Genomic DNA, 14,259 nt, shown 5'->3' on the forward strand with positions numbered 1-14,259 from the left:
TACTTTCGCAAAAAAAAAAATAATAAACGTTCCGTTTCATACTAACGCACACCCCTCGCCTCGCCACTCAACACGTCGCGCCATTCATTTGAAACGGAGGAGCCATAAATTAAAAAAAAAAATGAAATGTGACGTGACCGTCAAAGTGTCAAAGTGAATCTTTATAACCTAAAAAAATATTATTTTTCAACTTCCCGCTCAATTTAAGGCTAGTTTCCTAAAAAATAATAATTAGTCCGTCTTGTAGATTGTCCAAAATTAAGCGATACGTATTTTTTCTTTTTTAAATTGGATCAGAACTTGTTAAGATATAGCGTGTTAAAGTTGAGTGTGACGTCACAAGTTGCTACAATTTTCAGGACACTGTGACGTAAAAGGCCCCCACTCCTAATTTTTGAAGTGTATTATCTTTGTCATTTTATGTTTAATTAAAAAAAGAAAAAATACGTATCCAATATTTTTTGATTATCTAAAAAGCGGACTAAATATTATTTCATTATTTCGACCCTGGACACTACCCTATTATGGAAATAAGCAGTGACAGTGAGGAAGAGCAGAATGTTACTCCTACTAAAAAATGAAAGGTGCAATATGAACAAAAGACTTACAATTATGGGAAAAAGACAAAAATTATTCCAGTTGGATTAAAAAAAGCAACAAAGGAGATTACTATTATTATTGTAATGTCTGTAAGTGTGACTTGAAATGTGGCGGAGGTAAAAGAGTTTTGAAAAAGCATGCGGAATCTATTAAACATAAGAATAATATTAAAGGTTGGTGTGGGTGGTCTAAGTCTACTTACTTTACTGGTGTGGTATTTTGTTTTGGTTTTAAATTATTTACTTGCTTTTCTAATAAAGTGTAAGAAAGAATTAGGTAATGTAAATATTCTGAATGTAAGTTTATTTAATCATCAGATGAAGGGTTATGGTTTCAGTTTCAGATTATTATTTTACAGCCACCATTTGTGTACGTCAGAATGGCGGGTGTATGAGTATAAAAATAGATTCAGTAATTATATTATAAATATACCTTTTGTACTAGTTAGTACCTGTAAATAAATTCAATCTACCTCTTTAAAATCGGAGTTATTTACAATGATAAGTGAGTCGCCAACCTGATGTCAGAATCGTTTGGTAAGAAATTTTATACTCATACACCCGCCATTCTGACATACACCAGCATTTACACATGATAATTTCAGGTGCAGTACTTCAACCTACTATAACTTCAATGGTGCCTGGGTCTGCATCAAAGTCATTCACAGATAAAATTAAGTCTGGAGAAATAAAGATGGCATGTTTCCTAGCAGAGCACAATCTACCATTTAGCTTAGCAGATGTTCTAAAGGATCTTATACAATCAGTTGCCCAAGATTCAAAGCTTGCATCAGAATTAACTTTTGGAAGAACAAAGGCACATGCTATTGTTACAAATGTTACTGGTAAAGTAGCAGAAAACCAATTAATTGAAATATTACAAAAAAATAAGTAGTAATAGTTGATGAGAGCACAGACAGATCATCAATTAAACATTTGGCACTTATTGTAGGAACTGCAGTTGATTTTCATGTTGAAGATAGTTTTCTATGTATAATACCAGTTGTTGATGGTACGGCTACAGCTTTATATAATGCTTGTACAAAACATTTTGAAGAGAAGAATATTCCATACAAGGAAAATATGGTTGGATTTGCAGCTGACGGAACCAATTCCATGTTTGGACAACATCATTCCTTGTCAAAATTGTTTGCAAAAGATATTCCGAATCTGTTTCTAATAAAATGTATATGTCACTCTTTTCATCTTTGTGCCTCATATGCTTGCAAAAAATTACCACGAGGTGTAGAGGACTTTGCTCGTGATGTTTACAACTATATACAGAATAGTCCAAAACGTATTGGAGACTACAAAGAGTTTCAATGTTTTGTAAATATCAAACCACATAAACTATTACGCCCTGCCCAAACAAGGTGGCTGTCTTTGTTACAAGTTGTGAAAGGCTTCTTGAACAACTACCAGCATTGAAACTGTAAGAAGTTCAAAGTGCTGTGTTAACTGACAGATTACTTGCAGCTCAATCAATCCTTGATAAATGTCTGGAACCAACCACAGAATTATATTTAGAGTTTTTAAGTTTTGTGCTGCCATACTTCAATGATTTGAACAAAGAAATGCAATCTCAAAGTCCAAAACTCTACTTGCTATATGATAAAAAAAATTATAACCTACAAGACTATATTGGAATGTTTTTTAAAGCCAGAATATTTGGAATTAACTGAACAGGAAAAAACAAGCATGCAAGTCCATGACAAAGTTGCAGCATTGGAATTATTGGAATTAAAAATATTGAAAATTGATTTTGAAAAAATTGAAAACCATTTACCCCTGGAAGACTTTTACTTAGGAGGCAATGTTGCTGCTTTAATTATAATGAACAGAAACAGTATTCATCCAGATCAAATAAGACAGTTAAGAAAAAAATGTGTTGAATTTTACATTGAAAGTCTTAGGGCCGATTTTTCAATTGTCAGATAAACAAACAGATAGGGTATATTCGAGAGATAGCGAAGTTGATGAATTTTTCAATGGTCGAGTAAGACCTATTGGACGAATAAATCCTTATCTGAGGAATTAATTTATTTGCCGCCTTGACCGCCAGGTAAGTACTATTCGATTGATAATTTGACGCAGATGACGTTTTAGTTTGAAGTTATTTCTTGCGCTATTAACAATTTATCAATTTATTATGGATATTTTCGATAATATTGATGACTTGGCTATCGAAGAAGAGACTTTAATAAATGAATATATAAATCCACCCGAAAGAAAAGAAAGAATAATCCGCCCAAGGCCTGAAAGTTATTTCTTGCGCTATTAACAATTTATTATGGATATTTTCGATAATATTGATGACTTGGCTATCGAAGAAGAGACTATAATAAATGAATATATAAATCCACCCGAAAGAAAAGAAAGAATAATCCGCCCAAGGCCTGATCACTTTAGGATTTGGGATTCAAAAGAATTTCATCGCAGATTCAGACTTCGGAAAGAGTCGGTGCAATATTTACTTTCCCTAATTGAAAATAAAATCAAGCACCAAACAGAAAGGTACGTAAGCGGTAAGCTGTTATATCGCACTTTCCGTGATGTAAGATAGTGCTTACCTATGTATGTACTTACAATATCAGTTAAAATAAGGGCTTTTATTTGTTTCAGAAATCAGTGTATTTCACCCATGTTGCAGTTATTAATTGCACTGCGATTTTATGCCACTGGAAGTTTTTACATAACTGTTGGTGATTTTGGTGGTATTCATAGTTCCACTATGTGCCGTATTATTAAAAAAGTTACTGAAGCTATAGCATCTTTAAGAACAATATTCATAAACTTGCCAAGAAGTGACGAAGACATCAGAAGCACTCAACTAGAATTTTATAAAATAGCCAGATTCCCTAGAGTAGTATCGGCTATAGATGGCACCCATATTAGGATTCAGTCGCCTGGTGGTAACACTGCAGAAGAATTCAGGAATAGAAAAGGATTCTTTTCGTTTAATGTTCAAGCAATGTGTTCAGCAGACTTGATGTTTCAAGATATAGTTGCACGTTGGCCTGGCTCTACCCATGATTGCATGATATTTGCCAATTCACATGTGAAATACCACTTTGAGAATGGTGAATTTGGCAATGGAATTATACTTGGAGATAGTGGTTATGAACTAACTAATTACCTACTCACTCCTTTTCAAAATCCAGACACACCAACTAAGACTTTATATAATGAATCACAAATTCGAACACGGAATGTTATTGAAAGGTGCTTTGGAGTTTGGAAAAGACGGTTTCCAGTCCTAAGTATAGGATTAAGGTGTAGGCTGCCGCTTGCACAAGATGTGATTGTAGCCTGTGCTGTACTACACAACTTGGCAAGATCAAAAAATGAGGAGGAACCTCCAGTGGACCCAGAATTGCATATTCCACCACAGCCTATATTTCCACCCGCTATAGCCGATTTTACTGGTGATGAAAGGTGCCATACTAGGAACTTAATCTTAATAAATTATTTTCATGCCTTACCTACTGAATAATCTAGGGCAGCCAAGCTCAATTTTTCAACAGTTTTACTACATATAATCTTTATATTCATTCAATAGAAATTTATGTTTATCATATGTGCAATTTCTTTTTCAATTAATGTTACATAATAAAAACATTGGTATTTTATTAAAGTCAAGTTTTTATTTTTCAAAATAATGAACAAAAATCTAAGTCATGGTATTTGGAACTGCTCCACAATTACACCCATTTTGTTTTAATTGTAATGAGTGTAATTCTTCTTTTCTTCTCTCATCATTAGCTAAATGCAACATTTTCAGTTTATGCTCCTCCTCCATAAACTGGTGCTCAAGTTTGGCAGTCTTCATTTGGAGCTGTACTAGCTCCAGTCGAGCTTCGCTTAATTTGTCTAGTTTGGCGGTGACACTAGCTTTGGAGACATTTGGTTTTAATACATTGGACACCCTTGATTTTAAAGCCTTTGGGTGCCATTTGTCCCAATTATTTTCTGAAAGTAATACAACAACAATTACATACAATACATTACATGAAAGTATACCTACATTTAGTATGGGCTTATGGGCTAATTAAACATAACATGTTTCATTTGTTTGGTTTATTATTAGATATCAAAACACAATCTGTAGTACCCTACTATAATCTTACAACCTGCCTGCAAGCATAAATTATAAATTATGGCCTCATAGAATGCTCCTTAAAATAAAATAACTGAATTTAAGAACATCTGACTTTTATAGACATATACCTTTTTGATTGTCCTCAACAATTTCCCCGATGGCCAAATCAACTACTGGATGGGGTTGGAATGAATTTTCTGGTATTTCTTCTATTTCAAAAATAATATTACTATCTTCAACTTCTTCCAGAGGAGTAGATTCTGAAAAATATTATTACATGTGAGCTTTTGCACTTTAAATAGTAACTGGTAACCAAAAACATGCCAATACTTACTTGAAATAGTGTCACTGTCGTGACGTGGCTCAAGTCCTGTTATGTTCGAGCAGATGCTAAGCACCTTTTCATCGATTTCACTGAATTCTGGAGCTTTTGAAGGCCCTCCTCCAGTTTTGTACATCTCTTGCCTTTGCAGAGAAGATTTCTTTTTTGTGTTTTTTTTTATACCCTCGTATTTCAATTTGAGGGTCTTCCACGATCGGGCATTTGTGGACACTCCACAGGAGTTAAAATTCTCTTCTATTTGCCTCCAGGCTGCCTCCTTATCCTTATTAGTAACGGCATCAGTTTTTTTATTTTCAACAATATTTTTAAATTTTGTCACTAAATTAATTAGGAGCTGAATTTCAGCAGAATCAAAATTGGCTGAGCGCTCTCGTTTTTTGTTTTCCATTATTTTACTTTATGTTTTTCACAAAATCAAAAACAACTCAAACTGAACTGGCTATTTTTAACCTAAAAATTATAGACGGATAATTTGACAGGATAGAAAAAAGTCTGTCTCTGTCTAATGCATTGCTTAGCGATATATTTGTTTCACTTCTCAAAAGCTTAAAATGCTAGAGTTGAAATATTGGATCAAAACGTTATTCATGCAATAAATTACTAATGAAAAATCGACGAGCATCTATTCGTCTGTATAAACAGTCCAATAACGTTATTCCTTAGAATAGTTATTAGGCATTTTATCTGATGATTGAAAAATCGGCCCTTAATCAAATAAAAAATCTCTTTCCCTTTGAAGATGAGCACCGACAAAGATTGAAAAATTTAAGGTTTTTAAACCCCGACACATTGCTGGACTCAAATTTAAAACGTTCTGTACCATCTATAGCTCATTTAGGGCAAATGTTTCCAGGTAATATGTTTATCATTAACTTCAAATATTTCATTTATGAATTGAGTCTGCATCTTAGTTAAAATTGATTAAATAATTATTTAAAATACCTTATTTCAATTAATTTATTCGTTTATAAATTAATCATTTAATATATTTATTTTCAGGATTATGTCCAAAAAATTTAACAGAATTAGACAGGGAATGGAGAGCTCTAAGAAACACTAATCTTCCATTTCAAGGGGATCAGCTAATCAAAGCAGATGAGTTTTGGCGTCACATTTCAAAAATAAGAAAAGGCGATTTCTCTCAAATGTTTCCTTTATTGGCCCAATTTGCACAAAAGAAGATGGATCAAAATTGCCCCACGTCCTATAACAATGTGACGTATCTCAAAAAAAAGATAAAAATGTTTAAAAAAATATGGCATACTCTCTAATTCATTTTTTTTACACCTTCATACGAAAAAAATGCTTTAAAAATTGTTCAGGCGCTGTTATGAAAACGTCGTTCATAGAACTATTAATGGACTATTTTATTAAATTGTTTTTTTGTTTGATAGAGTATACCTCATAGGTGGTCCCATAATCATCAGGTCAGGATCTGATGATGGAAACCCTGAGAAATTCAGGGCAACTTTTGAAAGTTGTAGGCATGCGAAGAATAAAAACTTGACTATAAGGTGTATGTCTTATAACAATATGCAACAGTGAAGATTTGAAGCTGACCTGATGATGGAAACGAAAGTAGGTCGAGGGAACTCGACAACTGAATATGTGAACTACCTCGTGTTTGGGCTTGTATTATTTGTATTGAATAGACCTTTGCAACAGTGAAGGTTTGGATCTGATCTGATGATGGAGACCAGAGAAGAGCGAGGGAACTCGACAACTGAATATGTGAACTACCTCGTGTTTGGGCTTATATTATTCGTATTGATGAGAACTTTCCACTTATGCGGATAGTGACAACTGTGCTTGTCACTGAAAAGCCAAAAATAGGAAGAAGAAGTCGGTGGGGATATAAACTTAGGTACATCCATTAGACACCGACTTCTGAGGTAGTTTACATATTTTGTTGTCGAGTCCCCCCGACCTTCTCTGGTCTTCATCATCGGATTAGCTCCAAACCTTCACTGTTGCAAAGGTCTATTCAATACAAATAATACAAGCCCAAACACGAGGTAGTTTACATATTCAGTTGTCGAGTTCCCTCGACCTTCTTTCGTCTCCATCATCAGGTTAGCTCCGAATTTTCACTGTTGCGTAGTGTTATAAGACATACATCTTACAGTCAAGTTTTTATCCTGCGCATGCCTACAACTTTCAAAAGTTGCCCTGAATTTCTCAGGGTTTCCATCATCAGATCCTGACCTGATGATTATGAGACCACCTGTGAGGTATACCCTATCAAACAAAAAAATAATTTAATAAAATAGTCCATTCATAGTTCTATGAACGATGTTTTCATAACAGCGCCTGAAGAATTTTTAAAGCATTTTTTTCGTATGAAGGTGTAAAAAAAATGAATTAGAGAGTATGCCATATTTTTTTAAACATTTTTATCTTTTTTTTGAGATACGTCACATTGTTATAGGACGTGGGGCAATTTTGTATGGATTGTGATCCGTCTTCTTTATTAACATTGCCACATAGTAGTGCGAATGTCGAGCGACTGCGATAAATTTGATGAAAACTAAGATAAGAAACAGGCTTCACACTGACACACTCACAGGATTACTTTATACGAAAAGTGACTTGAAAAAAAACCGCGATCCTTCGCAGGAACACTTAAAGCATTTTAATAAAAATATGTATAAATTTAATTTGCCTGAAAATGATACTATATAATAAAAAAATAATAATTTAAATAAAGTGATGATACTGAAAGTAAACTTGTTTAAATTAACTACAGGTGGTATAAGTTTACCAGAATCTCATGGCAAATAAGCCAAACTTTATACACAAATATATTAAAATCCATTCATTATTTAACCTTATTTATTTCATACCCTATGTGCAAATATATAAATATCTATATAAATGAATGATTTTATATTTGCATATTTGCCATGAGATTCTGGTAGACCTATAAATTCATAGATTTTTTGTTTGCTCACAGTAATTTATTTTTAAATTTATTGTTTGTCTGCTGTCTACTACTTTTAGGGTAATATAAATTGTCGTTTTATTTACTTTTACCTACCCTACTCTCTTAATTTCACTCAGAAAAAAAGTACGTAGATCTACGTATTTTCTATATGGCAATTTCACATTTCTACATAATTTTCTTTATCTGATCTACGCCTTTTTTAAAATCCGAGTTGGCAACACTGCATCGCACTCAAAACAGCGGGGTGTAGGGAGGAGGGGGGCGCCCGTCGCCCCGCAGCGCTGTTGCCGCTCGCTCGCTCACTCAGTCAGTTCGTCTTGCGCCATTGCGAAGGTTGGACTACGCTTCATTGAATGTCATCACGGGACGAGCGAGCGAGCGAGAATCGGAGCTGTTGGATGGATACGAGTTAAAATGTCTTCAAGTACCAAACGACCACGATACGTGTGTACATTCACAGATACTTTAAAACAAAGATTTCCGATTATGAAAGATGGAAGAGAACCTACCGAAGTGTTTTGTTCAATATGTAATAATCATTTTTCAATTAAGTTCAAGGGAGGTGCTGTTATTGAAAAACATATCCTAACGGAAAAACATAAAAAAAATATTCTGACTGTTTCAAGTAACACCAAAACCGACTCTTTATTTCAACCACAAAGTTCTGGACTGACAGACCAAATATCCGCCGCTGAAGCCACTTTAGCTTTCCACACAGTGAAACATCACCAGTCATTTAAATCTATGGATTGCACCAGCCAACTGGTTAAGGCTATATTTGCCGATTCCAACAATGCGAAGAGTATTTCTTGTGCACGAACGAAGACTGAGGCCATTGTAACGGGCGCGATATCTCCGTGGGTAATTGAACAGGTACAAGTCTCATTACAAAATGTCAACGACTCTATTAGACAATTCATTTATCAGATGTATTACGCGGAAGAGATGACGTGGGATTTAAAAAGACAATTTATTATATCTAGCGTCTCAGAAATTCAAACTGCTAGATCCAGACGCCGTGACCCTGATCAACCACCTAAAAGAGTATACACATTAAATTTGAATACGTTGGCTATTTCAGAAACTGTGGTGAGGAACGCGGTAAAAAAATCTACACAAGGATTTGTTCAAGCAGATAGACGAGGAAGACATCCACCGCCTAATAAAACAGCAGAAATAGTTAAAGAGACAGTACGAAAACATATTAGCAAGATACCTAAATATGAGAGCCATCATAGTCGAAACAGAACAGAAAGACATTATCTTGGAAGCCACCTAAACCTAAATATTGATAAATTATATTCTTGTATTTAGAGTTCTGTACTGAAGAGGGTTTACCGAAAGAGAATATGGCAAAGGCGTGGCTATACAGACATATTTTTAATACAGAGTTTAATTTCGGTTTCAATCCTCCTGCTCATGATACTTGTGATGATTGCGATACGTATGTTACCAAATACAAAAATGCCACAGATGAAACTGAAAAAATAATATTAAAGCTCTACATCATAAACACCTTGAGGAAAGCAGTCTACGATACACTTTGAAAGGATTTGATAAAGTTGCAGCTATGCCACGGTGCCAAAAAAATGCTGACAGTGGACCTCCAAAAATGTTTACCCATACCCTATTTAACTAAAGGGCAGAGTTTCTAATACAGAAAGTTGTGGACTTTTAACTTCACAATTATGGATTCAGTTCCTAAAGAAAGTTGGTGTTTTATGTGGGATGAGACCGTGGCAGGACGAGGCGGAAACGATCGTCGAATATTTTACCGATATTCCAGCAAAAAATAAATTGATGGAGATAGAAGAACAAATGAATATATCGCCATTAAAATTTAAGCAGGAAGTAACAACACGTTGGAATTCTACCTACGACATGCTCATGGAATTTCTTAGAGTGAAAGATCCGCTAATAGCCACGCTGTACGCAATAATGCGGCTAGACTAAGAGGACTGGTCTTTTTTTTTTTTTTTTTTTTTTTTTTTTTTTTTTTTTTTTTTTTTTATCGACGTAAAATCATCAAATGACCCCTCCCGCTGTGGGTTAGCAGCGGTGAGGGAGTGTCAGACTTTTACTGACTAAAATCGTCGTGTTCCGTCATAGGCCTTTTATGTACCAGGGCCGCGGTATCTCTTTCGAACAACCCGCAGCCCCGGCAGGCCTTGGCCCTGCTGGGCCCCGCTGGGGTTGCTGACGTCTCTTTGAGGAGCGCGTGGAACAACGCGCGCCGTCGACACGGGTCTGTCGTCTAGGAAGACAGAGGGACGATGAGCCACCCGAACTCACCGCCCACAGACCCACGCCTACGGTGGCCGGGAGTCATCTCGCGACACCCGGCGCCCATGGTGTCTACCTGGTCCAGCGCGGCGGCCGGGATGAGAGGTGCGAACTCTCTGGCGTTCCGCCTCCTCCTTCTCGAGCATGACCGCTTCGCAGAAGGAGGCGACGGCATCCCATTCCCTCTCGCCCCGGACCATGGCCTGAACCAGGGCCAGGGCAGGGCAGGAACGATGTCACTGTAGAAATAAGTGGCGAAGAATATGTGTCTTCTTCATAATATATAGTTTATTGTAAAGGAATAAACAGGACACTTAATAAATCTCCACCACAAACGAAAAAATTGAAAGCCTGCTCAATTCGCTTAAATCACAAATGAATTCAAGATTTGGCGGAGTGGAACATAATGCAGTTCTTTGTGAGGCCACAATATTAGATCCAAGATTTAAAAAAAGCGGGTTTAGTGATCCTCGCAACTTCGATACAAGAACTACCAGTTCCACAAGCGACGTCTTCACAGCCTGGTGAATCTAGCTCTATGTGGGATGAATATGACGCCCAGTCACGTTCCCCAAAATCCGACGGCAGCTGGTATAGTCGAATTCGATAAATATATACAAGAACCGCTCATCAAAAAAGCGGAAAATCCACTGCTTTGGTGGAGCGAGCGTAAAGGTGTATATCCACGATTATACAAATTTATGTTGTTTCAACTAAACATCATGGCTAAACATCACGGCTACGTCCGTGCCCTGCGAGAGTTTTTTCTAAAGCGGGACTAATTTTAAATGAAAGAAGAACTCGCTTTAAGACAAAAAAATATCGCAATTAGTATTTATAAGTAGCAATAAAATAAAAAAAAGAACAAAAAAAATAATAACAATCATTGTATTTATAAAGTTGATTTGTAATACGCCAATATTCATAGTCATTAAATCTAAATTCATGAATGAATATTGCCAGTCCTAAAGCCTGGAAGCCTGTTAAAATCTAAATGAAAAATTAAACTAATTATCCCGTAAGGTTGAAGTATGAAGGAAGATCAACTTTGTTACATAAAGTTTGTGTATGTGCACTTGAGGCTTGAGGCTTGAGCGTGTACATTGGGAAGATCCACAAATCTCAATGTGCAGGCTCTGCCAGTGCGACTGCTACAAACCCGACACCAATCACCGATCCTTTCTGGCAAAAATTATCTAAATTAAAAAACTCAATTCCGGTATTAAAGCGAGTTCCCGGTGGAGCCAGGCCTCTGGTTGCTTAACACTTGGCAGGTTGTGTTCGCCTGGCTGCACGGGAGAACTCGCAACGTGCTTGGGAGCAATTGCTCACCTTCCCATATAAAGTTTTACATGTTCAGAAAAATTTGGCAAAAAAAAGTCCTTGACAAAACAAATTAAAGACAACTGCCTAACTTTAGGTCATGAAGATTTCGATACCAAATTACCGACCCAAAGACTTTCTAATATACCCCGCCTAGTGGAATCAAAGCTAGGCGAGGGTGACATTCTGGGGGCTGCTAGAATTCTCTTTAGGAGTGATGTGGTAGCTCCGTGTAAACACCCAGCCCCAGCAGATGGCCTCTCTTTTCCCGACCCTCCTGATTCAGACGCACATACCCTCACAATTTTTAGGTCGACACCTGGTCACAGCCATTGGCTCTTTCAGGAACACCTGAAGGATCTTACCTGCCCGAGCGCCGGGGAAGCTGGTGAGTCGCTCTTGAAGGAGCTTACGGCCCTGACCAACCTTATGCTCTCCGGCAAGGTGGACGAAACCGTCATAGACGTTTTGTATGGAGCAAACCTCTGTGCTTTGCGCAAGATGGATGGCGGTATTCGTCCAGTTGCCGTGGGGACCACTTGTTGTCGTATGGCAGCTAAAATCTGCTGTAAATTTTATAGTGAGGACGTTTAGAACAAATTTCATCCCCTGCAGCTAGGTTATGGCTCAAAAGGGGGCTGCGAGGCGTACACGCCCTGTCGACCTATCTAAATTATGGGAATGGAAATGTCATCTCGAAGGTTGACATTAAGAACGCCTTCAACTCGGTGAACAGGGACACCTTGCAGGCAGAAGCTTAAAAAAGAAATCCCCGAATTTTCAGTTTCTTCTGGCCGTGCTATAGACATCCAACAAAATTACTTTATCGGAACAACCTATTAGATTTCGCTGTTGGCTGTCAACAAGGTGATCCTCGTGCCTGTGATTTTTAGTTTGGCAATTAACCCAATAATTCGGCAACTAAATTCTGAATTCAACGTCTGGTATCTCGATGATGGGGACCCTGGAAGGCAACAGAGATACCGTACTTAATGATTTCATTTTCCTAAGAGACAAACTCCATAACATTGGCCTTGACCTAAACATTTCCAAATGCGAACTCTTTATATCTGACACAACCGATAGACAGACGACACTCCAAAATTTTAACGTAGTAGCCGATGGCATAAAAATAATAGACAAAAGTTCTCTTTGCCTCCTGGGGTCACCGAGACATTTTCGAATTTTATTGAGAACAAAACGTGACGTTCCCGGATCAGAATAGGACATCCCCATCTGTCTCCCGTGGGTGTCGTAACAGGTGACTAAGGGAACCTAAAGGCCAGTGCATAGCACTTTTGGGCCACCCGCACGGTGACGGGTAAATCACCACAACAGCATTCCCAAAGAGGGTTGGTGTCAGGCAGACGGCCGACCATAAAACTTAAGCCGAAACCTATGCAGCATGAGAATAGTAAATGATATGAGCCATAGGGCTAGGGCGTACCCCACAGGCGATGCGCAGGAGCAGCACCTGGCTCCTCCTCCTGTGGGAAATGGACAAGGGTTGTCGCACCATAACGGGCGGGTGCGACGTAAGATGCGAGCTCAAAGTGTGAGAGAATTGAGATTGAGGTATGCCAGTTGGAATGTAGGAACGGTGACTGGAAGAGGAAGGGAGAATGTAGCGTGCCTGCAGGAGACTAAATGGAAGGGTGCAAGGGCTAGAGAGATAGGTGAAGGATATAAGTTTTTATATTGTGGAAGTGACGGCAACAGAAATGGTGTGGGTATAGTTTTGGACAACAGGCTGAAAGAATGTGTCGTAGAAAGAATGATTAGAATGGCGATATGACCAAATTCGATTAAATGGGAAAACTATAATCCCCTTATATGACGTGCCTCATCTGATAAAAGGTATCAGAAATAACCTTTTGACCAAAGATATGATTCATAATATAAATAATGAAGCAAAAATTGTGGAATGGGCATATTTCCAACAGCTTTATGTAGCAGACCAGACACACGGGGAATTAAAAATGTTATTTAAACTAACAGAAGAACATGTAAACCCTGAAAAAATAAATAAAATGAGAGTGAAGTCGGCGACGCAGATCTTCAGTCACAGTGTTGCAGTCACAGTCGCAACAAAGCATTTAACTGCCAGAGGGGATCTTAATATTGAATGTAAAAATTTGATAGATACCACTTTATTATTGGATTAGCTTTACGACAGCTTAAATATGTTAATACATTTCACATTCCGGATGGAAAAAAATATAAGGGACCCACTAAAAACATTCGCAGCACTATCAACTATGGGTAGAAGCCAAGAAAATATTAAAAACAATTAAATTTAAAGTAACAAAAAAGTGTGGCAACAAAATAAGATTGACGGAAACAGCTGTCCCGTCTGTTCAAAACTTGATTAAAACTATAGAAGGCATAGAAGTAATTTGGAAAATATTACACTTAGAGTGAGTTGCACCAACTTACTTTAACGATAACAAAACTCGAACCAACGGTCAAATCTCTGGTTAAGTCAATAATGGATTGCACCATTTTAACAATGGTTAAAATGACGTCATATTTAACGATAACCGTAACCAGTCAATTTTGGCCGGTTATCGTTATTGCTAAGTTAACAAATGTCAAAATCTTGTCAAAATAATAACCTAGTCCGTTGTTTTCTGTTGTTTTATCATATTTAAGTATAAAAAAATTAAAA

General features: G+C 37.1%; 2 protein-coding genes across 2 annotated transcripts; one reads left to right on the forward strand and one right to left on the reverse strand.

Annotated features, from left to right (window-relative positions):
- Positions 1-413: 413 nt before the first annotated feature.
- On the forward strand, positions 414-4,233 carry LOC124640893 (putative nuclease HARBI1). Its single transcript, XM_047178854.1, has 3 exons — positions 414-1,136; positions 1,205-3,113; positions 3,222-4,233. Exons 2-3 carry the CDS (start codon positions 2,890-2,892, stop codon positions 4,090-4,092), a joined length of 1,095 nt encoding a protein of 364 aa, XP_047034810.1. The 5' UTR covers positions 414-1,136; positions 1,205-2,889; the 3' UTR covers positions 4,093-4,233.
- On the reverse strand, positions 4,224-5,739 carry LOC124640894. The gene is made up of 3 exons (XM_047178855.1): positions 5,033-5,739; positions 4,827-4,958; positions 4,224-4,568 (listed from the first exon to the last, which is right to left on the reverse strand). Exons 1-3 carry the CDS (start codon positions 5,427-5,429, stop codon positions 4,270-4,272), a joined length of 828 nt encoding a protein of 275 aa, XP_047034811.1. The 5' UTR covers positions 5,430-5,739; the 3' UTR covers positions 4,224-4,269.
- Positions 5,740-14,259: the final 8,520 nt, after the last annotated feature.

The sequence above is a fragment of the Helicoverpa zea genome, chromosome 21 (genome assembly GCF_022581195.2).
Source record: "Helicoverpa zea isolate HzStark_Cry1AcR chromosome 21, ilHelZeax1.1, whole genome shotgun sequence".
Lineage (NCBI taxonomy): Eukaryota > Metazoa > Arthropoda > Insecta > Lepidoptera > Noctuidae > Helicoverpa > Helicoverpa zea.